Genomic DNA, 26,113 nt, shown 5'->3' with positions numbered 1-26,113 from the left:
GTGGTTTAGTTTGTAATGAATTTTGAAGTATGAAAGTACTTGTATGCAGCACATTGTTAACTAGCAAAATTAAATGTCTTTTAGAATCTTTAAACTTAATATCTGGTACTTTTGTTTTTATGTGAAATGGATGATGTGTAATTTGTTTTTATTTTTACAGGTGGATGGGGCATGGTACCTGGTTAGTATTCATTTGGTTTTTTCATTAAAAGCTCTAACATTACCAAAATATAATTTATACCAGAGTCTAGATATTATTTTTTCACATTTTTAAACATCTTTACGCACAGTATTAAACACATGTTAATGTATGTCATAGAATTTATTTTACGCAAATTTAAACTTAAGTATTTTAATCATCTTTTATTTTTGTTTCTTATTATAAATGGCTTCAGGTGGTAATTGTAAAACTTTTACATTACAATAAATCCACTAAAGCATTTATAAATGTGTTCTAAAAAGAACATTCTTAATATACTGAAAACATTATTGTTTGTGCATGTAGTGAATTGTTCTAAAAAATGTTTTTACACTTATATCTTCAGTTTTAATCTTTCTTTTACTCCTTAAAAAAGTTAAGTGCTAGCTTCAATTTCCTGTTTTCCAGGTGGCTATGGAGGCTATCAAGGATGGGGAGGAGCACCATCAGGATTTGGGCCATATGGACCACCAGGACCACAGTATGGACAACAAGGATATGGAGGATTTGGTGTGTATTGATTGTATAGAAATTAAATTACTATATTTATTTTTGAGTAGTCATTTGCCCTTGTGTTACTTATCATGTGGCATTAAAACAACTGTCTGAAAAGGAAAACAAATTTTCTGGTATTGTGTGGAAAACTTTTTATTAACTTTCACTGATTTCACTAGAAATACAGTAATTTGCCTTAAGTTGAATAATATTCTTTTGATTTTTTTAAGTGATTTATTTTACTGTGAATAGTTCTGTATGGTAAATACATTTGATTACATTAGGGGTGTTTGTACTACAATAATGATCATCAGTGAAAAGTCAGAATGTTAATAAACCTATAAAAGTTGGAAAAAATGAAGGACACCATAACTTAATTATAGTTGTACTTTAATTTTCAGGCTTTTGTGCAGGGATAGTAAAAGATGGAAGCTGTATCACAATTATTTTTATTCATTACTTACTAATTACAGTGCACTACTGACTGAGAAATCTATAAGTAGCACTTTTGGTTTTCTTTAAGAAGTAATTGTAAGCTCTTGAGAGAAACTTGGTTTTTGTGCCATCTCCATCTTCCTTATCAGTATTGATTCAAGATGCTAATGTTTAGTAATTTTGAGCTTTTTTTTATCATTGTAATCTATATGAGTAAATAATATAGAAATCGCAAATACAAATTGTACATGTTACATGATTCATACCCTTTGAAGATGATACAATATAATTGAATTTTTCTGAATAGTCATGCCAAAAGTTCTGCTTACTATAACTTTTCTTTGTTGTAGTTATTGGGGGTGAAGTAGAACCACATTTTTTCACCATTTTCCTCTCAATGAATGATTTATACACCCTAAATGCTTACTATTTACTTATAATTACTATAAATGCTTTTTTAATAGAATATTTTAAACATTTCTAAAATTGAGATCCAAAGCAAAGAACAGGGAATTATTTCTGGAAAATTATTAATAGGAAAAAAAGTCAATGAAATAATTCTGGATGTTTGCACAAAATAGGAAATAAAACAATATGGTGAAACAAATGGAAAAATTGCTCTTAAACCATAGGAGTTGGTAGGTCTGGCTATTGATTCAAAGTGTATCATGAAGCTTTTATTGCTGTTTATAATCAGGCTACTTTCATATATATATATATATATACATATAATTTTAGAACAAGTGATCCATTGGTTCATACAGGCCAACATTTTTTAACCTTTCTGTAGAGGGAACTGACATAATGCTTCCCTTAACTATCATGGGCCACTAAAAGGCAACTACAAGTAAAAACCATTACAATTTACATGTGAATATTCTGTATCAGTGTATGTGGAAATACACTGACTAGCAAGGTGATTGTGGCAGACCAATGGTTGAAAGAAAACTGCTCTAGGCTACCCATCCACTAAACCATAAGTTTTAAATAAAATGTTCAAAGCTGGTCCCTATCATTTATAGTTAAATATGAAAAATATGATGTGTTAAGATTTTTTGCTTCTGTAATGTTAAACATCTCAGTCAAATTCCCTCTTATTTTTCTTTTTTTAAAAGAGAGTATTTTAGAAATGTTAACTTGTGCTGTTATGGCAACTTTTCTGTATCATCTTATTAGCCTTCCTTTGAACCCTTCTCTACAATTCAGTGCCATTTTTAAGGTAAGGAGCTCAAGACATAACATGATATACCAAATGTTAGAATGGGGTTGGACCCTTGAGGGTATGCTAAAGGAAGCTTAGTATCTGATAATTACAAAACGTCTGAATTTGGATGGGAATAATCTTAACAGTGTCATGTAAGAAAGAGATCTTGGTGTAATAGCCGATTAGTTTCTAAAGCCATCCAAGCAGCATGCAGTTTTTAATGGTAGGCACAAATAGCATTTTAAGTTATATCTGCAGAAATATTGAATACAAGTCCAGAGAGGTTATAATTTCATTGTAATGGTTACTGGTTAGGCCATATTTGGAATATTGTGTTCAGTATTGGGCTTATTATAGTATGAAAGACATTGAATATTTGAAAGGGATTCAGGGAAGGGTTGCTAAAATGGTGCCTGGGATTGGGGGGCCATCATACAAGGAGAAGCTGAAATCTCAAATTGTTCTCTCTTGAGAAAAAGGAGAGTTGTGTGTGGGGGGGGGGGGTATTGAGGTGTTTAAGATTGTAAAGGGAAGTATTGGGTTGAGGAATAATTCGTGAGCGTTTTTTTCAAGTTAACAAAATATATTCATAAATGAAACACTTTAGCAAAATATTTCATGCCATTTGGTAGATAATTTTTTGCTCTAATAGATGGTGTGTTTGATTTTCATATGTCTTTAAATTTTGCTTTCATTTTCAGCTCATTAAATGGAATGTCAAGTGGACAAAATCGAGCATTTTCGACACCATCTGCTTTTCGCATTTAATTTCTTGCAATTTCGTTTAAAACAATGCATACTATATACCTAGGTATTACGTGAAATAAAGTATCATAATAAATGTTTTGGGTGTAATGTGTTCATGCATTGAAGTATTGCATAGTCTTGCATGTAATGCTTGAATGAAATTATTTAAAAACGCTCACAAATTATTCCTCAACCTAATAGAATTAATAGTGTTGATGCAACATCTTTTTCCAGATTCAACAATGTGAATAGTATGAATTTTTGGCAGGGTAGAAGTCATCTTTAGCTAAGGAAGTTTTATGTTTTTCTAACAGGGTGATTTGCCTTTGGAATGGTTGATTTCAGATGTTGTAAAGGCAGTAAATTTAACCCTTTTGCAGTTGGTCAAGGATCAGAGACCATGTCATCACATTTGTTGACTTGCATCCAAAATTTTATTGAACTACTATTTTATGAATTTGTGTCAGTAAGTTTGGTATCAAATTGTAGGTTATAATTTAGACTTTTATATTATATTAGTTAATTTCTTAATTTAAAAGTAAATATTAAAAAAACATACATAAATATCAATTTTTGTGAGTCACATTCTATGTTGAATGCAGTTGTGATTCAAATAACATGTTTGAGATGTCAAAATACAAAATCTGTATTTTTATACAATTTAGGAACTCACAAATATTGACAAGCTAGAATATAAAAACCTACTGATATGGCTGTGAGATTTGTCTTATGTACAGTGTCAAACAGTAGCCATGTTTACTTCTCTCCATTTTTGAAAACAGTCCAGTATATACATTTATTTCAATATATGACGTGAATAACCAATTGAAAGCTTAGAAACACCCTCTAGTGTTTTAATCTGTTAAAAGGCTACCATGTTTTATAGAACCAAGGTTTCAAAGAGGTAGTTTGTCTTTAGTCTACTCAAAATTTCATTTTTTAGATCTAAATACAGCTTAGTTACTAAGCTTGATAAATTATAGTGGAATTTTTGGTTATTCAACTGTATACATGTAACTTTAAAAAAAAAAATTTGTTTCATATCCTACAAATACAAAATTTTAGAAGGCTTAGCAACCTATGTCCAGCAGCAACTGAAATCAAAGGCTATAGCAATAAGAGATAAATGTTTGTTGCTTTATTTATTGTTCTATGTTTTAAGAAAAGTAAGTTTAATAAATTATATCTAAATAGTAATACACTATATTCATATATAGTGTATAATAATTGAAATGCAAATATATATTACAAGATATTAGTCCACTAAAACATGGCCAAGACAGGATCACTTTGTAAAGACTAAAGGTCAATTTTTATATTATTGGATACTGAACATGATTGCATGTGCATCTCATCAATGAATGTTATGTATTGTTAGCCATGTGTTACTGGAAGGTCATTATAATAAAATATGTATAATGTTGTGAGACTTAAGGTTCTTTGACAAAACATTTGTATTTTTGTGTTATAATTTGTAGTCATTCTCGCATGAAAAAAAAAGCATAATTTATATTTATTTTCCTTTTTTTTATTATTATGGTTATGAAGTTTGTCATATCTACAGGTCCCACATAGTTAGGGTATAGAAAATAACAGGCAAGATATAAAGTCTCACTGAAAATAAACATTTGAAGTATATTTATTAGGTTTTGGAAATTACACAAGTAATATTTGAGATTTTTGAAATATTCTGAATATTTTTTTTTGTCATAAGATGAAGTCACTGTACACCTGGACTGGTAGGGAAGCAAAACATACTTGATATTATCACAAACAAATTTTTAGTAAAAATATTTTGTTAAAAGCTCATTTTCTGTGTACAAAAACTTTTAATCTTTACTAAAAGTCTACCAGATTTTTATGATGATACATATGCTACATCAAAAGTTATTGTATAAAAATTTAATGTACAGATCTGTATAGGAACTTGTGTATATTGTACCAAGCCCATTGTAGGTCAAATGAATTGAAGAAAAAGCTAAAATCAACTCTTATAATTCATTTATTTATTAAAAGTTTTTTTTTATGTTTTATGTTGATTCAGAGTGTGGAACAACCAAGGTGAACCAACAGGTTCCATGTTGTCCCTGAATATTATGTGGCCTAATCAGTGATATATACAATGTCATACAAACCTTTTTAAACTTTTATTCAATATTTCTGTAGATACAACCTAAAATCCTATTTGCTCTGCTACTAGCAACAGGATATTTCTTGGATGGCTTAAGAGACTGATTAACCAGAATGCTATAATGATTATTCCTATCAAAATTTTACTTGTAACTCTAATTGTGACATTCATTGTGCATTACCTTGTTTTTATTATAATGAAAAGCCATCTGATATTTATTGGTCAATCTCAACAAACAATCCATTTCAAAAGCAGTAGTAATATCCTAGCAGCCAGCAACACACACAATCAGTGCACATAAATAATTTATTGACCATTTTTTCCTTTGTCAGTGAATAGATCAAAAAGAAAGGTCTTATGCTGAGCTCTTAAGGTACCTAGTTTTATGACAGTAATCCAGTTTAATTTGACTGTATTTGTAACAACCATCAGCTTTCTTCTATACAAGCAGTTTTCTATCCAGTGAGTCGATCTATCCACCATACTAAACTCTCTCAATACAGGCTTTATCTACTTGGCTAACCAAATGACCTACCTCCACTCATTTAAAGTCTTTTTAATTTTAATACTTTTAACTTTCACTATATTGTGCACATCTTCAAAATTTTGGCATTATTTCACATACAAAATATATATTTTTGGTAAAGTGTTTTTAATAAAATAAATATTTGTCAATGAATACATTTAGTGTTTGTTTTAATTAGTCTGTGTGTAAAATAATTTATTAAAATTTAAAATATTTCCTTATCTCAAAAATCTCAAATTTCCTGTGTAATTTTAAATACCTCATAAACGCATTTTCATCTTTTCTTTTTCTTTTAGTCAGGCAGTTCATCTGTTTTTTTCTGTACACTATTTCAAAACAGAATCAGCCAATTTTGCTAACTTTGTAACCACTGAAAAAAAAATCGAAATAAATCTCAAGTACTCTTCTTTTTTTTTTTTTTTTTTCCATTCTGAAATGACTTCAGATTGTAATATGAAATTACATTTGTTTATTCTAGGTAGTTTAAGTTCATAACAGTATACATCTATTTATAAATCAATTTTATTGTTTTGTTTCCTTCAAACTGTCTAACTACTATACATACAATTTAAATTGTAAGTCATTTGGGCTCACACAGTTCATGTTATACTATTGAATTACATTACCTCAAGAGCTACTACAAACTGCTTGCATACATGTCTTGTGAAACATTTTTATTATATTTTACTTAATGTAATCTTAATAAACAAAAAATATCCTTATTTTTACATTTTACTTAAATTCATGATCATACATAAAGAAAAAAACATGGTAAACAGTGAAATCTGCTGACCTCTTGTTGAAAAGGTAATTCTGTAATAAGAAAGTAGGATTTTAAAAGTTTGAAAATGTTAAATTATTTATAGCTATAATTTTTGTCTGAATTTTAATGGTATTAAAACAGTTTATTCTAATCAAACCTCAAATAATTTACACACACTGAAAGCTACATGTGAGACTTAACCACATTGCTACTTCTCACTCATCAATTCCAGTATTTTGTTGTATGCTATTAATATTTGTTTTATCTATAAAACGTTCAAGAGAAAATATGCTTATTAAATAGTATTAGTTGCTCATTTAATCAGTTTCATAATGTTTTTTGAGAGGAAAGTGTTTGTTATTTATATATTACAGTAAATATTAAATAATACTGAAATTTTCTGTCTTAAATGTTTTCTATGTTATTGAAAACAAAGTGCATAGAAAAAAACTTTCAACAGTGTTAGAAACATTCAAGTCGGAAGAAAAGTAGTTCTGGATTATAACTCAACTTTATCTAAAATAGCATCTGGTAGTGCCACTGAACGTGCAATATTCAATGTGAAAATGCAGTTTTTGCCAGCAAAATTAATGCAATGACATCTTAATTCTACTTTCATGATTGATGGTGAAAGAGTAAAATTAGAAATAATATAAACTTTGATACTACTGATATATTCAAATCATCAAAAGTGATGTTGAAGTAGCTAGAAGTTCTAATGTGGTAAAATTAAAGTAAGATATGTTGTAAGTTTTGGATTCGCACAAATTAAAAAGTTTAATGATTACACAAAGCAGGAGAAGTCATTGCAGGAAAAACATGGATGAATAGCAAATGTGTTTCAAAAATAGTTACTCTTGCACTCCCAGATACCATATTAAATTGTGTGAAAAAGAAGATATTAATCAAAGACCAATTCCTTTGACTACTATTAAAAAAACAACATTTTCTGTCGATGTGGATTCTTCATCAAACCAGTCCTCCCAGGATTCTCTTCTTTCTTTCCTTCGTTTATTGAAGGCTAAACATCTAAAAATGTGTTGGTGGGGATTAGTAAAGTGGTTTATTAAATTATATGTTTTAGAGGCTCTAAAGTTTAGCCTGAAGATGATAAATCTTATAGCTTTTTAAGTTTCTTCAACCAAGTAGTAAAGAGAACAATGCTTGAATTTTTAATGAGTGTAAGGAAGTGTTAAAAATCTATCTAAAAAAAATACTCTTACAAATCTTGTTTGTGTCTATTAATCATGAAGAGAGCCTTGTGTAGTGTTGTGGAGTACAGAAAACTTCAACAGTAGTGTGTGATGCTGTCCTTCAAGAGTTAAGGGTGTCTGATTTTATTTCTATTACCATGAAACATTTTCACCCTGTTTTTGTTTTGGCAAATTTACTAAGGCTATCTGTCACTAACTTTGGACTGCTCACAAAATTGCTGACAAGAGAGAAAATCTGGCTAGCAGCAATCAGTTGATGAGTGTAGCTGTTTGCTTTACTCAAATTCTGTTTCATAGATATAAACAGATTTCAACTGATAATACTGTTAGAAAAAGCATTGTTACTTTACCTTTATCAGGTAATGGTGACACCATTTTTAACCCCTAGGTGTGGATTCCTATACGCGGTGAGGGGACCTCCCAAAGAAGGTTCTGTTCTTTCAGTTTACCTCCTCTCAGATCTAAACATCCACCCACGTGTTTGTCGTGTCTGGTGTCTGGTGACCCATGAAGGGGAGGAGAGTATCCCAGTGATTGAGGGGTCTAACCCTAACATACCAATTTGGTCTTGAATTCCTGTAGATTGGTGGCCTTGGGGTGACCCCCTGAGGGTCAGTCAGCTGGTCCACTTGGCCTAGTGTCAACCAAGTACCAGTGTTGGATGTTCTCAACAGGTGTTGTGGACATTGTATCTATTTCGGGTTTTTGGTATAGTGCTCACGAAACCTTGGCATTGCTGCAGTGTCCGTATTTGGCATTGTAGTGTGTCCCCTTGTAGGGCTCCATGGTGGGTGAGATCAGTGGGCATCAAAATATTCTTTTTTTTATTATGGATTCTTTAAATATAATAGTGTAAAACAGTCCATATGTAAATGACCATGTTTTGAAGATTCTGAGCAGCAATCTTCAATATCTGTAACACTTGTACCTTGTTTTCTTATACTACATTCTCTTTTAGACAAACCTTTAGGGCACATATTTCCCTTTTTTATTCAGAATGGACTAGAGGGACTTGCTGGCTCTTAAGTCAGTAAAGAAGCTTTGCTCTGGTGACATATTGGTGGAAATATCCACATCTCAACACATTGAACTCCTCTTGCATTCAAAGATGATTTGGGATATACGTATTGAGATTACACCTCATGTTACTTTGAATTAATCACAAGGAGTTATTGTTGAGAGAGATTTGAAGAACATTCCGAGTCAGAGATTTCTGCAGTGAGCCATATCTCCACTCAAAGATGGAATTATGATGCTGACCAGTGTCCTTATTCTGCCATTTACAATACCACATCCACCTGCCACCATCAAGGCAGGTTTTTGTAAGTGCAGGGTGCAGCCATACAGTCCAAATCCTCTCAGATGTTTCCAGTGTCAGCGGTTCAGCCACTCAGACTTCATGTTGTGGTTCCTTGACGTGTGCTCGTTGATGTGGCAAGGACCACAATGTCTTTGAGCGTGAAACAGCACCTCATTGTGTCAGTTGCAATGACTCTCGCCCATCCTACTCTTGTTCTTGCTTTAAATGGTTGGAAGAAAAAGAGGTGCAGAATTTGGAAATGATTCAAAACATTACTTATGCTGAGGCTCCAAAGATGCTATCTGCCATTTCATCTTGGATGTGTGCTGCTGCTCTTCATTCTACTACAACAATGGGAGTGCAGTTGGATCTCTCTTTGCCTCCAAAAGAATTGTCCTAAACCCAAATTAAAAGTATTTTGACCTCCATGGCTAAAAAAGTTGATGAATCAATTTCGACACCTATCTCTGTTCCTAACATACATTCCAGCAAACCCCAAGATCCACTTCCTTTGGTCCCAGGTATGGGTACATCTTCTCTCACCCCAAGATGCAAAACAATCATTCGTTCACATCCTCAGTTGCTGGAATCCACTTCCAACAACAAAGACCTGCCCAAATAAGCCAGGGCAGGACCCATGGAGGTCAACAGACCTCTCTTGGATAAAGACAAAAAAAAATACGTGGTCATAAACAAAATGGCTCTCTACACATAAAGAAAAAATGTTGACCTTACTACAATGGAACTGTTGAGGTTTATGTTCTAATCTGGATGACATCAAAGCACTGATTGCTTCCTACCATCCTGTATGTCTTTCCTTACAGGAAACATTTCTGAAACCTGCTGATAGTCACCTTTTGGCAGTTTTCTTTGCAAAGAAATGGTAGGCTATGTGATGGATGAGTGCATTTTGATGTGGCACTGTTGGTTGATCAGCACGTGTCCACCCTGTCTTTGCCACTTGACACACCTCTGGAGGCCATAACCATCTGTGTTTCCTTGGGTTGTACCATCACTGTTTGTTCTCTCCTCCTATTGCCTGGAGATGCCTATGATCAATCAGACCTTGATGCTGTTATTGAACAGTTGCTGTCTTCTTTAATCTTGAGGGACTTTAATGGACATCATCCCCTCTGGGGAAGGGCTGATATTAATGGGAGGAGTCTCTCCATAAAGCATATGCTCTCTGATCACAACCTTTCTTTTTTCAATAGTGGTTCTTATACTTATTTCCATGCACCTAGTCTGTCCTTACTGCTGTTGATCTCTCAGTTTGCTCTCCTTCACAGTTCTCCCACTTTCCATGGAGGGTTGATAATAACCTACGAGGCAGTGATCGTTTTCCTATAATTTTGAGAGAGACTGGTCGTGGTTGATGCCACCTGACATCTATGCCCTGATGGAAGCAGGATTAAGCAAACTGGCCCTTATTTACTGCTCTCGTAGTACATGATCCTGCCATCGTCTGTAAGCCATCAGTAGACAGCTGCTGAATGTATTCCTAAAGCCTCCACACGTTTTCCACGACATCCTCATCCGTGGTGGAATCTTGTCTGCCACATGGCACAGAAAACTCACAAATGGGCCTGGAATATTTTCCATAGGTATCTCACACTCTTGCACTGCATCATTTTCCAGCATGTCCATGCACTTGATCAGTGGGCAAGATGTCAAAGCCAGAAGGAATCTTGGATTAAGTTCAAAACCAGCATCTCTTCAACCACCAGTTCTAAAGTCATATGGGACAAGATTCAAAATGTCAGTGGACAATATAATTCTAACCCCCTCTCAATCTTGCTCTCTGATGGCCAGGAAGTAGCTGATACCTGGAGCATTGCCAATACTCTAGGTGAAAGTTTTTGCCAGGTATCCAGCACTTGTGCTTCTTCCTCTGCTTTCTTAGCTACTAAGACTTGGGCAGAGTGATAACCTCTTTCCTTTGAAGCTGATTGTCTCTATGACTATTGTCGTCCCTTTATACTGGTGGAACTCAAATTGGCCCTTCATCGGTCTGGCAGTACATCGGTTGGACCTGATGATGTACACTATGAAATGCTGTGCCATCTATTTCCTGTTTCTCTTGCTATTCTTCTGATTGTTTTTAACTGGACCTGGCAGGAGAATGTTTTTCCTTATGCAAGGCACCAGGCTATTGTCCTACCTCCCTCTAAGCCTGGGAAAGATCCCAAGATTCCTTCAAACTACCATCCAATTGCTTCGACAAGCTGTCTGTGTAAGACCTTAAAGAGAATGATTAATGCTCATCTTGCTTGGTTCTTCGAATCAGACAACCTCCTCTCGCCCACCCAGTGTGGGTTCTGATGACGGCACTCCACCATGGACCACCTGATTTAACTTGAAACGTCAATCAGAGAAATCTTTCTCAAAGGACAACATCTTGTATCAATATTCTTTGACATTGAGAAGGGTTATGATACAACATGGAGGTATGGCATTTTGTGAGACCTCCATTTATATGGGTTATGTGGCTATTTGCCCATTTTTTATTAATGATTTTGAAATTAGAAAATGGCCGTAACATCAAATAACTCAACCAGGACTAGAAAGGCCAACTTCAGGTAACTAATGCTGATGTTTGAACTACCCGTTAATCATCCTGGCAAGTTATGATAATTAAAATTTTGCTACAAGTCTTTTAACACTTGTGTTACTTTACTTTCTGAAAATGGCCATTATGTCAAATAACTCTAAATCAGGACTGAAAAGGCCAACTTCAGGTGACTAACAATGGTTTTTGAAATTACCTGTTAGCCTAACTGGCGAGCTATGATAATTACAATTATGCTACAGAAAGTATTTAACAACTTGTATTGCTGTAGTTTTTCTCTTACTGCTGTAGACTAGATGTAAAAATTGTATTTAATGCTATTTATGTTTTTAATTCAAAAATTAAACTTTGACTTGTTTTACCTTAATTTCCTTTTATTAATTTTAATAATTTTACTTTTTACCGGATGTTTGGCACAGGTAGCCTAATTGTTTTGCACCATAAAACACCAAACCAACCAACCAACCATCATTTTTAAAAGTAAAATTGTAGATCACCTGAAATTTTTTTAGTTCTTACCCTGTGTTTTTTTATTTATGATTTATAGCAGGAAGATGGTGACTGTTTTAATTGGTTATGAAATGTCAAAAGGAATATATTAATAAATATAATTCAAGGTGAAATATGAGATTTACAAAATAACTTTCAAATAGAATATTTATGTTTTGCAACCTGTTGAATGGTAGAAGAATTGAAATATAAACAAATGTTAAGGTAAAATTAGTTCATACTAAGTTGTACATTTTGGTTAAATATTTTACTCTAAGAAGGAAAAATTTAAAGGATATTAAGGGCACAATTCCAATCCAGAAAGAGTTTATAACTTCCTACAAAATTGAAAGTAGTAACATTTATCATGTAAATATGTTAAGTGCAAGTTGATGATCCCATCAGTTTTGTATGTATTATATACGTATGTGTGATTATTCTCATATATGCTCAGGTGTTGGAGCTCCAGGTTTTGGAGGCTTTGGAGCTACAATGCCAGTACCAGGAGGACCTGTTGCAGGCCAGACCCCAGCCCAGATGTATGGCCAAGCAGGAGTGAATGCACCTACACCCAGTTCTGGGGCAATAGCTCCCCCAGGCACATCAGAAGCTACAGCAGTACCTAAGGCAGGTATAAAGCAAGATTGTACAGCTCCTGGTAAGTAAGCTGGTAACTTTTGGAACTTTAATTTATTTTAATTTTGTATTTAAAATGTTTTATATATAAAAATTATACAAATGGTGACCATGAACCTGGAAAAGTCAGGTAATTTGAAAAAGGGATCACAACACTGGAGAAATATCAAACTTATCACAATGACTTGAAAGGTCTGAAAAATTCCATCCTGTCAAATATATGTGCACAAACTATTGTGTTCTGCTTTGTTTTTTAAATTATTACATTTTAATATAATTTTGACTATCATTTGTTTTATTTTCTAATAATTAATTCATTATGATGGTAAATTAAATGTTGTGTCTTTTTCATATTTACAAAATGTAACAATTTGTCATAAAGCTATAATATCCTTGAAGATATTTTTCTAAAATATCATGATTTAAAGTAACTTTGTTCCATTGTTTTCCTCACCATTTATAACCACATTTATAAGATTATGTTAATCAAGTAGAACTACAAGGAAATGCTGAAACGGCAGTGTGTTTTGGGAGGAGGATAATATTTTAAGAAAGTTGTAGAAAAATAAGTATGCACAGGAATGTTCCTGTATGAAAGTTCAGATGTTCTTTTGTTTTTTTTGCAGGAGCAATGGCAAATTATGCTCAAGAAGTATCCAATTTTGGACCTGCACGAGGATTTATTGGTACAGGAGGTAAGAAGTGATAAAAGTAAATAGTTTTGTATGTGAAGTAGTCTTTTTGTTGTTTTTATTGATGAATATTGAAAATTGAACACGAAGTATGTTCAAGTTTTGTGTACTAACAGAATCTGTGGATCTGAAGCATAACAACTGACAGGTGTGTGAGATGTGAGTAATGGGGTACTTTTTATTCTAAGTTTCTTAATATTGTTTATAATACTTGAATAATTCAAAATGTATTTTTAACTTTTCACATGCAAGGATATTTTGTATTGTATGACATTCTGAGATGCAGTTGTAAAAGACTTGGTATAAAATGTTTTGAAAGTCAAAACTGAGATTCCTACTTGATTTAATTGGAAGAAGAAATTGGACACAGATTGAAAGTGAAAACAAGATTCTTTATTAAACATAAAACAAACCAGAACAGCTGGATGTGTTCACAAGACAAAAAAGAAATCTCTTAATTCTAGACTGAGATCTAAATGATTTCTAAGTAAATAAAATCCCTTTAAAGACACTGAACTATGAAGTGTATAGGAACAAGTGTGATCATTTCTCGTAATGTATGCATTACTCGTGTCGCATAGTTTGTTATTCCACAAGCAGTATGAAGGAAGATGTATCCTTGAGGCAGCATATGGTTCCCCAATAGTGAGGTACACATCCAAGTCTCGGTAGTGTACGTAACTATACATTACTCTTTCCTGGTGGGACAGAAATAAGTTTATAGTCTCACAACACTCAACTGTGGGGTTGATTCCCTGCAATGAGCACAACAAATAGCCTAGTGTATCTTTGCTCTAAAACAAACAAATAAACTGTGCTTTTCTCCAGCAATCTTTCCCATAATGGAAATGGAATGATCCAGGGACTAGTGATTTTGTGTCCAGCAGCATGCTTGTATCCCTTCTATTTAAGAATCTAGCATGGCAGTTAGGATGCTTGAATGGCAATCTACAGTTTGTGGGTTTGAAACCCCATCACTGAACGTGCTTGACCTTTCAGTCATGAGATCATTATAATGTGACTATCATTCCTGCTATTCATTAGTAAAAGAGTAGTCCAAGAATGGGTGGTGGGAATAGTATTGATGAAGTGACTTCCCCTCTAGTCTATCACTGCTAAATTAGGAATTAGTAGTGCAGATGACCCTTGAGTATCTCTGTATGAGATTAAAAACAAAACAAACCCTTGCATTGCAGCATCTATAAAATGGAACTGATTTGTTTGCATGAGAGTAAACTTTGAAAACCAGCTGTTAGTTGGTTCATTGATATTTTAGACATTCCAACTACACAAGTCTCTTGAATAATAATCACTTATTTTTATGTAATCACTTAATAAGTCTGACAGTTAACTGGTTATCAAATTCCACAAATCAGCCAGCTCTAAAATTTAATCATTCTAAAAAGTAGTCTGTTTTGGTGATGGATTTAAGAGCTCTCAGAATTATTTGCACTTAATTCTCAATTTATTTTCAGAATTTTGTAATCCAGATATTATGGAACAGGATATTGTGAATAACTCATTTATTCTTCAATTTAAAAAAAATTCATCCTGAGCTTTTAAATGTCTGGGTGCCTTTGTATTAATTCTTACCTTAAAAAAACAAAACTTTCTTAATTTTAGGAGATGAAATAACGATTGTTGAATGCAGACATTAGGGCACATGAAAAGCATTACAATCATCATTGTAAATTTGTACGTCAAACAAACCATTGTTATATTGTGTGGAGAGGAGTACAAAATTCCATATTGTTAGACTGGCAGAGCCTGTGTCTCTGGGAAGGGAAATTAAAATGGTTGACTATTTTCTCTTGCACAGGATGATTTTAACCAACTTCTTGATAGCTCATTTAGTAGTTTAACAAAATTGACCTCGTATTGCTTTAGATTTGAAGTTATATGGTGATCTTATTTCAGGTTTTGGTACAGGAATGACTGGTAACTTTTCAGGACAAGGAGATGGATCTGTTGCTGCTGCTGGTGGTGTTACCAGAACTGCAGGAGTTGCTCAAGGATATCATCCTTACAGACGTTAAGCTTACAGTGCTGTTATCTTAAACAGAAAGTTCAGTAAAGTTCCATTTTTCATCATCTTCATTCCAGTTACTATTAGTCCTTTTTATCTGTGTCAGCTTTGTATAGTTTACACAAGTCATATTTATTAAATAAATGTGAGACTTGGTAACATTTTGAAAGAGAATTTAAATTCGTTTTTAGTTTACAACTCAGCAACTACAAATTTCATACATGTTGTCTGTAACTAAATTGTTTCCTCACAAAATAAGAGTTCTTATGATATTATATGATATCAGTACAGCATCAAAGTTCTTTGTTTCATATCACAAACTACATTTTTTTTATGAGTTAATAAAAATAATTTTTGAAGACTTACATTGTAAAAACAAATATCTTTAAACATCTTTTAATTATTACATGGGAACAACAGTTGGGAAAACCAAGAAAAGTCAGGAAATATTATAATTGACATTCCTGACCCAGGAAACATTGAGGAATTCCACTTTATGGACAGAAACCAAGAAAAGTTTGTGAACTTTGTAATGTTCTGTGGTTCTTTTAGGGCACATGGCAAAAATAAATTATCAACACCAAAACATCACATACTAGTTCATTCTGGTGCATTTAGCATGCCACTATTTTTATGTTATTTACATTGTTTTTTCATTAGTCTTTCTATTTCTGTCATGGAGTGTGAAAGCAGCTGTAATTTGTATCTGTTATGTATGCAGTAGCTAGGTTCCAACCTAAATGGAGTGTTAGGGCTATGAACAAGGCTACGTCTCTGCAGTTTGAGATAAGCTGTTTCATTTAATTAAATTATTTTATAAGTTCATCTTACAAATTTTAGTGCATTTATAAAACAGTTCACTCTCTGTAGTCATAGAAGGAATATTTAATACTGAGGATATATTATGTCATTGACATGTTGGTGCAGGACAGATTTAAAGGTATGAATATGATAGCCAACATTTCAGTAAAGCATGGTGCATAGAAGATTTATACAGCTTTGGGGAGTTTTTTTCTCTATCTGTTCTTGGTTTTATTCATATAGTAATTAGAAACAACAGTAATAACATGTAAAATAATTGTTTTTAGTAATTTTGTTATAATTTCTTATAAAGCAAAATATACATCATTACGTATTGCTCATGACACACAATATCAAGACGTGCAGCATAGCTTGGGTGTGGATTTTTTTGACATTCACTATTTCCAAGATGCTAGTAGAGTTTGACTAGTGACAGTTAAGGGTAACCTGTACAAAGCAAAATATGGATGGCCATGTGTAATATCAGTAATTTTGAGATAATAGGTTTTGAAAACAAATTGAATTAATTGCTGAAATGCAAAAGGTTTTATTAATATAGTACATCTAATAGTGTCCAAAAATACTGTTATTTGCTATCCACAAATCATTGTAAAACAGTTGAACTTACAACAGTGAATAATAATACATGTTTACCTAATAGTGTGTAATTTAATGAATCGGATATCAGAGTACCATATCTCAAAAAACTTGCTCTTTGTTAAATAACAAGAGGTTATGGACAAGAAAAGATAAATACTTAAGATAAAAATGGACATTTTTCAAACTTGGAAAAATTGGAGTAATAGGTTGGTTATTGTTTTGAAGTTATGAACTTTCAAACAATAGTAATCTTGTAAGATCCAGACAGTTATTATGTAGATTGTGTAGGTAGTAGTAGTGTGGCTCAGTATAGGCAGTATGTTTATCAAGTCTAAATATGTCATATTAGAATAAAAACAGTATGAATATTTTTAATTAGCATAATAGGCAATATTATGTAAAGACAAAATGAAAACTTTGACATTTGTATCAGTGAATGGTGTGATACTGTAATACAGTATCAGCAACAAACATGTTTGCTTGTCTGTTAATTTCTGTAGCCTGTATGAGTATGATCGTACAGCATGATGTCATAGGATTATAATACAAGTATAAACATTGTAGATGTTTTATCAGAAGGTGTGATTTCAAAAAGTATCATATATGTATAATTAAAATTTACAACTCAGTTATATGTGAATATCATTGGGCAATCTTATGAAGAAACAACATGTACGTAAATCTTAAAATATTTTCTTTAACATGACTGATTGGTAACTGTATTGTCTTGTTAATTGAGAAATTTTAATACTTTCAATATTGGCCAATTCAATACAAAAAGTTTCAAAGCATGTACAAACAAAAAATAATACAGTGAGCTCTGGATTGGTAGATGTTTCATTAACATGTGCATTTGTTTTAAATGCTGTTTAAAGTAAATATGTTTTTACTGCAGTGTATGGTTAGCACCTGAAAGTTTACAATTTTGTCTGTTTGCACATCAGAAAATGTTGCTTTAATAAAAGTTTGACATATGAGAAGCATACTTGCTAAAGAATATTACATTTTATAACAATAAACATTTTCCATGTATTAAAAGTCAGAACTTTTGCTGTAATAAAGTTTTGTGATTTAAATTCAAACAGAAAAGTGTGATGAGTATGTATTATCATAAAGAAATTAGATAAGCTGCCTTCGTTTTGCATGTTCTGGTAAAATGTCAATAACTTGAGAAAGGGATGACTGGTTCAAATGAAACTTTACAATATGAAATGTAACCAAAACTGTAATTCTTAACATATAGCTTGTCTTATGTTCATTTTAAAATACATGAATATTGTGCAAGTCAACATTATTATGGATAGTAGTTCAATGATAGCCCAGATCAAATGGGTTTGGAAACAACACAGAATTTTATTCTGCCCAAGGTGTGCAAACCACCTACTTAGTTATAATAATTTACAATAAATATTATGGTTTTCTCTTCTACTCATTAGAATTTTTGTCAAAATCCTTGAAGCAGCAATACTTAAATTTCTCAGTGTTTCCAGGCTGTAGTCATTTAAACTAATAATTGATGTGTATGTGAAAACACATTTTTGTAAAGTACTTCTGAGGTCACAATTTAAAGAAAATCAATTAATATATAGGCCTGGCCTAGTCATGTGGTTAGGCTGATTGATTTGCAGTCTGTGGGTCATAGGTTCATATTTCCCATCTCACTAAACATGCTCGCCTTTTTAGTCTTGGGAGTGTTATAATGTGATAGTCAATCCCACTATTCACTAGTGTTTTTAGGACTTCTAGTAGTTCTTTCTAATGGTTTTTGCTTCATAAATGTCTTTGTTCCAAGACCATATGCTTATGAACTAACATGAATAAAGCAGATAGATTGGTGCCCACCTCTGATGATCCCTGTGTTGAGTCTTTTCTTGTGGCATACCTAATGTACAATTCCATATGCTGCTTGGTTTTGGTTGAAAGACTGCCATTTCACGAATATGTATATACATTTATAATTGCAATTTGTTCCTCAGGTTGAGACGTTTCTCTTCACCATTCTTCTGATATGCATTCCTGGTGGGTTGGGTGTTGGTTAAAAATGGTCCAGCTGATTTAAATGCTCCCTTGTGCTTCTTGCCAGTATCTTTCCTACTGTGAACTGGATAATAAATGCCCATTGCTCCTAGGTTTTGGGCTGGAGATGCATTCTGTGTTTGCAGTCCCTCTTACTGCTATCTGCTAGATGTCAGTTCCACATGGATCTATTGTTGGTTGTAGCTGAATGCAGTATGTGTCTTTTTTTTGCTTACGTACATTTGGATATCCTCTTGCTACTACAGACTGGAAGTGTTATACCCATTGCTGTCAGATTTTGTGCCAGAGATTTCATCCCACCAAGGCTTTCCACTAGCTACTGGATGTTAATTCCAAGTAGATCTGGTATTGGAAATATGTGCAAATGGTGACAGATTTTAGTATGGAAGTTCTTCTTACCTACCAATTCCTATTTTGTTACTGCAAAATATCACGGTGCAGACATCTCGTCTCTCATAGGCGAATAATACTTTCTAGGTTCAGCTGCCATAGCTACATCACCTATGCAGCAGAATATGTCAAATGAAAGTACCAAGGCGCATTATTAACTAGTGTACTGTCAGACAGAATTATGAGGTCCAAGCATCACGCCAAATGACTGGTTTCTGCATAAAGGGGTTAATTAATAGATATGAATCTGACATCTATCAAGTGTTTGGGTCTTATGATGCAAAATAACTCATTATAGCTGGTAAACACTTTCTTGTCCAGAAAAGACTCTTCTAATCTTACGATTCCACAAGGTGTAGCCAATCAACATATGTTTGTGATACTATTGTAAAGTCAGACAAAAATTCCTAGTGTGGTATCACACAAACCTAAATGTAAACATCAATGTTAAAATCCTCGTGCTTGCAAACTTCTAGAAATCTGTATTATTTACAAATTTCAGTATAATTCATACCACAGGGAAGTAAAGATACAGAAAAAAACGTCAAATAGGGACAAACCTTTACAAAGTAACTTGTGGTATGACTAAGAGGATTAGAACACTTATAATATTTGACATTGTACTTACAATAAAGTTAACTGATTAAATGGCGAAAACTTGAGAAATTTATTTTAAAATTATTTCAGTATACCTAAGATAAATTTATTTTCATGATTGTATTGTTTAAAACAAATACAAAATTTACGTGTCCAATGCATCGGAATTAATTTTTTGTACTCTGGTTGGTAATAAAGTTTACTTCAAAGTTCTCTGACACAATCAAGCTGATGGCAGTAAAGCTACAGGTCTTTGCAGCTGACAAGATAAAATGGGGAAGTTGAAACCGTGCTTAGGTTCTAAAGTTGCATTTAAGATATGATAGCAATGTGTATCTATCGTTAGTTGGCCTTAGCTAACATTCGTTCATTGACCTAGCGTAAGAGAATTTTGCTGGTTTTATGATGGGGATTTAGGGGCGAGACTCGTTTAAATATTCATGTCCAATACACTATCCATTGGCTCAGGTAGTTAGGGCGCTTGACTAGCAAAGTAAGTGTCGCAGTTTTGAATCCCCTTCAACCAAACATACTCGCCCTTTCAACCGTAAACGTGTCACAATGTGACGATCCACACCGCTATTCCTTGGTAAAAAAATAATCCAAGAGTTGTTGATGGATAGTGATGATTAGCTGCTTTCCATCTAGTTTTTCACTGATAAATTAGGGATGGCTAGTGCAGATAACCCTCGTGCAGCTTTGCGCGAAATTCGCAACAAAGCAAATGTCATCCAGCAACACACCTTAATTTATAAAATGAAACCTCAGGTACATCATTGAAGTTGCTGACTTGGCAGATCTTGGCATATTCTCTATAATGTTGGCAGATCATTAAATCTCTAGCACTGTGCACAAAAACTCATGTGTATGTAGCTGTATGCTTATATCTACACAATATATATATATAAATAGTCTTTATATATGTAAAAACGAGCCGTTTTTACATATATATTTTTCTCTACAAGTGGGTTTTCTCGACATCACTGATAAATAGTCTTTTATGGATTGTCTCTGGAGTCGTATGCTGGTACCATAATAGCTAATTATGGTTATTTTCGCGAACTATGTAGTTATGGTACTCAGCATAACCTTTCTCTATCAGTGAGTAGTGAAACTGAACTTTATTTCGTATATTACAAAATAAATCATTTCTTTATTTCCATCAGAATGTTCAGCTTTTTGTAACCAGAAGTAACATTCTTGCTATTACTACTTTTTATATCATTCAAATTCTAATACCAAGTTAGGTTAAGTACAATAATGTATAGTAAAGTATATTTACTACATAGGTAGCTTCCAATATCAGTACCCAAACTCAACTTTATAGAATAACGTCTTTACTCATAAGCTATTCCACTTGTTACAGTTACTATCGTAAAAACACGTCTAAACAAGTCTAATGAAATAATACCTATTTCCTTTAGATTTAATGCAGTCTGATTTATGTTCGTTGTTGATTAAAAGTATGAGGACACTGTAATATACATGGAGATGTTATTCACGTTTAAGTGTAATGAAACGGTAACAAACACTTCGCAGGTGATTTCTGAAAGTTTCCAACACTTGACTGGATTATGAGCATTATCAGCGAACCGTTAAAAGACTAATTCTAGAATGTCATGAGTTTTCACAAAAAGGAACGTTGTAAAGGAATTGAACAAAACTCCTTGCATTCTAGACAGTATCTCTGTGAACACCTACTAGTCTGACTGTGCAGTAATGGAGCAGTTATCAATCGATATTATGTAGATACTGCACATGATACTCTTCTCAACACCTTGGGAAGCAAATGGTGCAAAACTTATGAACCACAACCATACTAATTTAGTGACATTCTTAGATACTCACCAAATATATTTTGTTAGACAGTATCATCCAATAGCTCGAAAAACAATTATCACAAAAATCTTTCAGTAATTTCTCTTTTGACCAAATAAATACACTAGCTGCTGATTTGGCAGTTTACAACAGCCAAACTAATAAGGAGAAAATCAATGACATATCAGACAGCCACTAGTGTTTTCTGATAGCTCATCCACAGAAATCAGACCTGTTCAATAACAGAATTGGCCCGGCATGGCCAAGCGTGTTAAGGCGTGCGACTAGTTCGCTCGCGGGTTCGCATCCCGGTCGCGCCAAACATGCTCGCCCATTCAGACGTGGAGGCGTTATAATGTGACGGTCAATCCCACTATTCGTTGGTAAAAGAGTAGCCCAAGAGTTGGCGGTGGGTGGTGATGACTAGCTGCCTTCCCTCTAGTCTTGCACTAAATTAGGGACGGCTAACACAGATAGCCCTCGAGTAGCTTTGTGCGAAATTAAAAAACAATAACAGAATCCTGGTGAAAGCCCTCGAAATTTGTTTTTTCCCCCGTACTATACAATATTCTTAGTTTGAAACAGTTTCCCTCAGAATAACCTGTAGGAAATAGAAAAATGGAAGGATTAATTGAATACTGTGTTACAGAGCAGTGCTTGTGTTATCTCAGCCTTTGGTCGAGTCTTTACGTAAAGGAAAGAAACTAGATGGAGGGTTTTAAACTATAATAATCTTTATTCACAAAATCAAGTTTAGGTAGATTTAAGAGAGGTGTTTGTAATGGAGAGAGATATATATTTTCACTTGTGCTCTTCACCAGTGTATCTAGACTATTAGGTTAAAGTTAAGGTGTTTTACGCACAATCTATGTGTTTGAAGAAAATCTTATCTTAAGCATATAAGTAATAATACTGTTGACAGTTAGAACAGAGAACTGTTTCCATTCATAACATAATTCATGCTAATACGATCTTCTCTAAAAGATATATGTGGCGACCTTGACGATCATGAAGTCCTGTGAATAACCTAAACAAAAGAAACATAATAGTTAAAAATATGTATGTAAAAACGGCTCGTTTGGGTTGAAAAAATATTTTACGTGGAGGAGCGAACAACGTTTCGACCTTTTTCAGTCATCATCAGATTCACAAAGAAAGAAAGAGGTAACTGACCAGAAGCTGGCCACATGTTTGAAATGGGTTGTTTAACTGAGTGTCAAAATGTAGAGGGCGCGTTTGATGTTTTAATATATAATTTTATATTATTTATTTTATTATTATATTATTCTAATATAGGTATAAAGGTGTTCCTTTGTATTGGTTTATTTTGGGCTTAAGTTGTTGTATAAGTAAGGCTTCTTTAATTTTGTGTTTGTTTATGTTTGTTTCTTCATTTAGTATTTGAGTATTATCTATGGTTATGTTGTGTTTATTTGACTTGCAGTGTTTGAAAACATGTGAAGGTGGCTTTTTGTGTTCTTTGAATCTGGTTTCCATTTTCTACTTGTTTTTCCAATATAGAAGTCGTGGCAGTTATCACATTGTATTTTATAAATAATGTTGGTGTGGTGTTTATCAGTGTAGTTTTTACATAGTATAGACTTCAGTTTTGTGCCTGGTTTTTGGATAAATATGGTGTTTACTGAAATGTTGTGTTTTGTTACTAGTTTTTACCAAATGTTGGTTATTTTTCTGCTGATGTCTGGAATATATGGTATGCAGCAGTATATGGTTTTGAGATTTTTTAATTCGCGGGATATATTCACTTTTGTTAGTTGATTTTGCTTTTTGTCTTGGTGTGTGCGTATAATGTTTTCTACGATTTGTGGAGGAAACTTATGGATGTTGAAAAAGTGTTGTTTTACTTTGTATAATTCGTCGTTAATTTTATCTGGTGAGCATAGTTTTATGGCTGTGTTTATTTGGTTTCTCAGTATGTTGAGTTTTTGTTTTGTTTCATGTCCTGAGTCCCAAGGAATGTATAGTCCAGTATGAGTGATTTTTCGGTGGATTTCTGTTTTAAATTGTGTATCGGTTTTTGTAATTTTGAGCTTAAGAAATGATATTTGATTGCTTTTTTCCTGTTCACATGTGAAGTTAATGTTGGGATGTATAGAGTTAATGTGATTGAAAAAATTAAGTGTGTGTTCTGTAGATCTGAATTCCGCAATCGTTTCGTCTACATATCTGTACCAGTATAGTGGTGGATGTAATGCTTTGTTAATTTTTTGTGTTTCAACTTATGTCATAAAAATATTGGCTAGAACTGGTGATACTGGGTTGCCATGTTTTGGCCACTTATTTGTATATAGTTGTGGTTGTTGAACGTGAAGTTTGTCTTCATCGTGGTATATTCTATGAGGGTTGCTAATTGGTTGCTGGGAATGTCTATTGATGGGTTAGGGTCTCGGATATAGAGTTATAAGGCTATCTTGCAGGCTTCAGCGGTTGGGACTTCTGTAAAGAGGGATATAACATTGAAAATGGCCATTAAGGCTTTATGATTAAGTTGATTAAAATTAGACTTGAAATTAAAAGGGTATTTGATGAATGAGCTGGCTGATGTTACATATTTGGAGAATGCCCATGCTATGTATTTACCAAGATTGTAATTAAACGTTTCATATGTGGACGTTATTGGTCGTAATGGACAATCTGGTTTATGAGGTTTCGGGATGCCGTATATTTGTGGTGTGCGTGAGTCGGTTTTGCGTAGATAGGAATAAAGTGTTTGTGAACTTGTGTTGGCTTTTTTCATTTTTAGTAGTATTTTGTTTAGTTGCGTTTCGTGTGTCTTTGTTAGATTTGTGTGTGTTGGTTTAAATTTGTTAGTGTCTGATAGGTTTTTATTCATTTTTTGGATGTATTCATTTGTGTTCATTATGAATATAGCGTTACCTTTATCTGCTTTTATAATTTTTATGTTTTTGTCTTGTTTTAGGTTTTTAATGGAATTAATGTCTCTTTTTGTAAGATTGTTTTTTAGCTTTCTGTTTTGTGAAATTATGTTGATGGTTTTGTGAGAAAATTATTTGAAAAAATCGTTTAAGATGTTGTTTTTAGGTGTTTCTGGAAAATATAAATTTTTAGTTTTTCCTGGGAAGTTTGGCTGTTGGATATCAATAAAATTGTCTAAGTTGTCTTTTTTCTGTTGGTTGTCTTCGGTTGCTTTTGTTTTCTGTGGAAAGTATCATAAGTCTCCTGGCTAGATCTTCTAAACACGTTTCGATTTCTAAGGTTGGAATGGACCTCGGTGCTATTGCGAAGTTCAGTCCTTTGTTAAGTAGATGTATCTCGTCTGTGTTTAATTGTCGGTCGGATCTGTTAATTATGAGGTTAGTCAACGGTTTGTCGTGGTGTCTTTTCTGTTGTTTGCATCTTAGATTTTCTAATTTTTTTGTTGTGGCAGGTATTTTTGTCTCTGTCATTTATAGTGTTGATTTGGTTTATGTTTCATTGTATAAGTCAGTAAATCTCTGGTTTAATGCAGCATGCCAGTTGACGGTCTAGGTTCCTTATTTTGTTTTTGTAAGTCATGTAGTTCTTTATATTTCGTGTTAAACATGGCTTTAAGTAGTTTTTTCTGTAAATTTTGGATAATGTTTGTGTATTTATTAAAAAATTTTGATAGTCTTACCTTTACAAAATTAGGGGTTAGTTGTTTCTTTCTACATTGTTGAATGAAATAGATGTCATTTCTTCTATTGATAATTCTTTGGTTTAAAGTTCTTAGTTTTTTAACGATCGTACGAGCGTGTACTGTTAATTGTGGTGTAAGGTATGTGAGTTCAGATATTATGGTAACAGATAAGTGCAAATACACAAAGACTTACACTTCTCGTACAATCGTCGTGATGAAATAATAATCAGTGATGTCTAGAAAACCCACTTGTAGAGAAAATTATATATGTAAAAACGGCTCGTTTGGGTTGAGAAACGTTGTTCGCTCCTCTACGTAAAATATTTTCTCAACCCAAACGAGCCGTTTTTACATATATATTTTTCTCTACAAGTGGGTTTTCTCGACATCACTGAAACATAATAGCTATTTGAACCGTTGTTCGGTGCTATGAATAAATCCAGAAACAGAATAAAATTAACAGTTATCTGACACATAAATGATAGAAAAACATTAAATATCTGCATATCACAGTATTTAAAAGGTTCTCCTGTTGGGCAGATTTATTTTGATTATTTGTGAAACAGAATAATACAAGTGTCACTCTACTTAATAATAACAAAAGTGTTTCATTTCTTCAATATGTATCTCTTTCTACGTCGAAACTGAACTAACACACTGATAATACTAGATACACGGAAGAAAACAACTCCCTAACTGAATAATAAACCATTGTGCCACTCACAAATCAACAATTAACCCTAATTTAACTTGAGTTTCTCTTGATGACGACATGTGCCCGACAACGGTCAGTTGCAAACTCTC

General features: G+C 33.2%; 1 protein-coding gene across 2 annotated transcripts in view; it reads left to right on the top strand.

Annotated features, from left to right (window-relative positions):
• LOC143222529 (uncharacterized) overlaps positions 1–17,916 on the top strand; it is a 49,112-nt gene extending 31,196 nt beyond the window's left edge. The window contains exons 9-13 of one of the 2 annotated variants that reach the window (XM_076449148.1): positions 161–181; positions 608–709; positions 12,527–12,703; positions 13,335–13,403; positions 15,318–17,916. In XM_076449148.1, the coding sequence (XP_076305263.1) occupies positions 161–181; positions 608–709; positions 12,527–12,703; positions 13,335–13,403; positions 15,318–15,436 (488 nt within the window). In that variant the 3' untranslated portion in view covers positions 15,437–17,916. Of the gene's footprint in view, positions 1–160; positions 182–607; positions 710–12,526; positions 12,731–13,334; positions 13,404–15,317 lie in introns of both variants that reach the window. The other variant, XM_076449146.1, reaches the window with a different exon arrangement.
• Positions 17,917–26,113: the final 8,197 nt, after the last annotated feature.

Source organism: Tachypleus tridentatus, chromosome 8 (assembly GCF_004210375.1).
Source record: "Tachypleus tridentatus isolate NWPU-2018 chromosome 8, ASM421037v1, whole genome shotgun sequence".
Classification (NCBI taxonomy): domain Eukaryota; kingdom Metazoa; phylum Arthropoda; class Merostomata; order Xiphosura; family Limulidae; genus Tachypleus; species Tachypleus tridentatus.
Note: the sequence above shows the minus strand (reverse complement) of the source record. Positions and strands in the feature narration are given on the sequence as shown.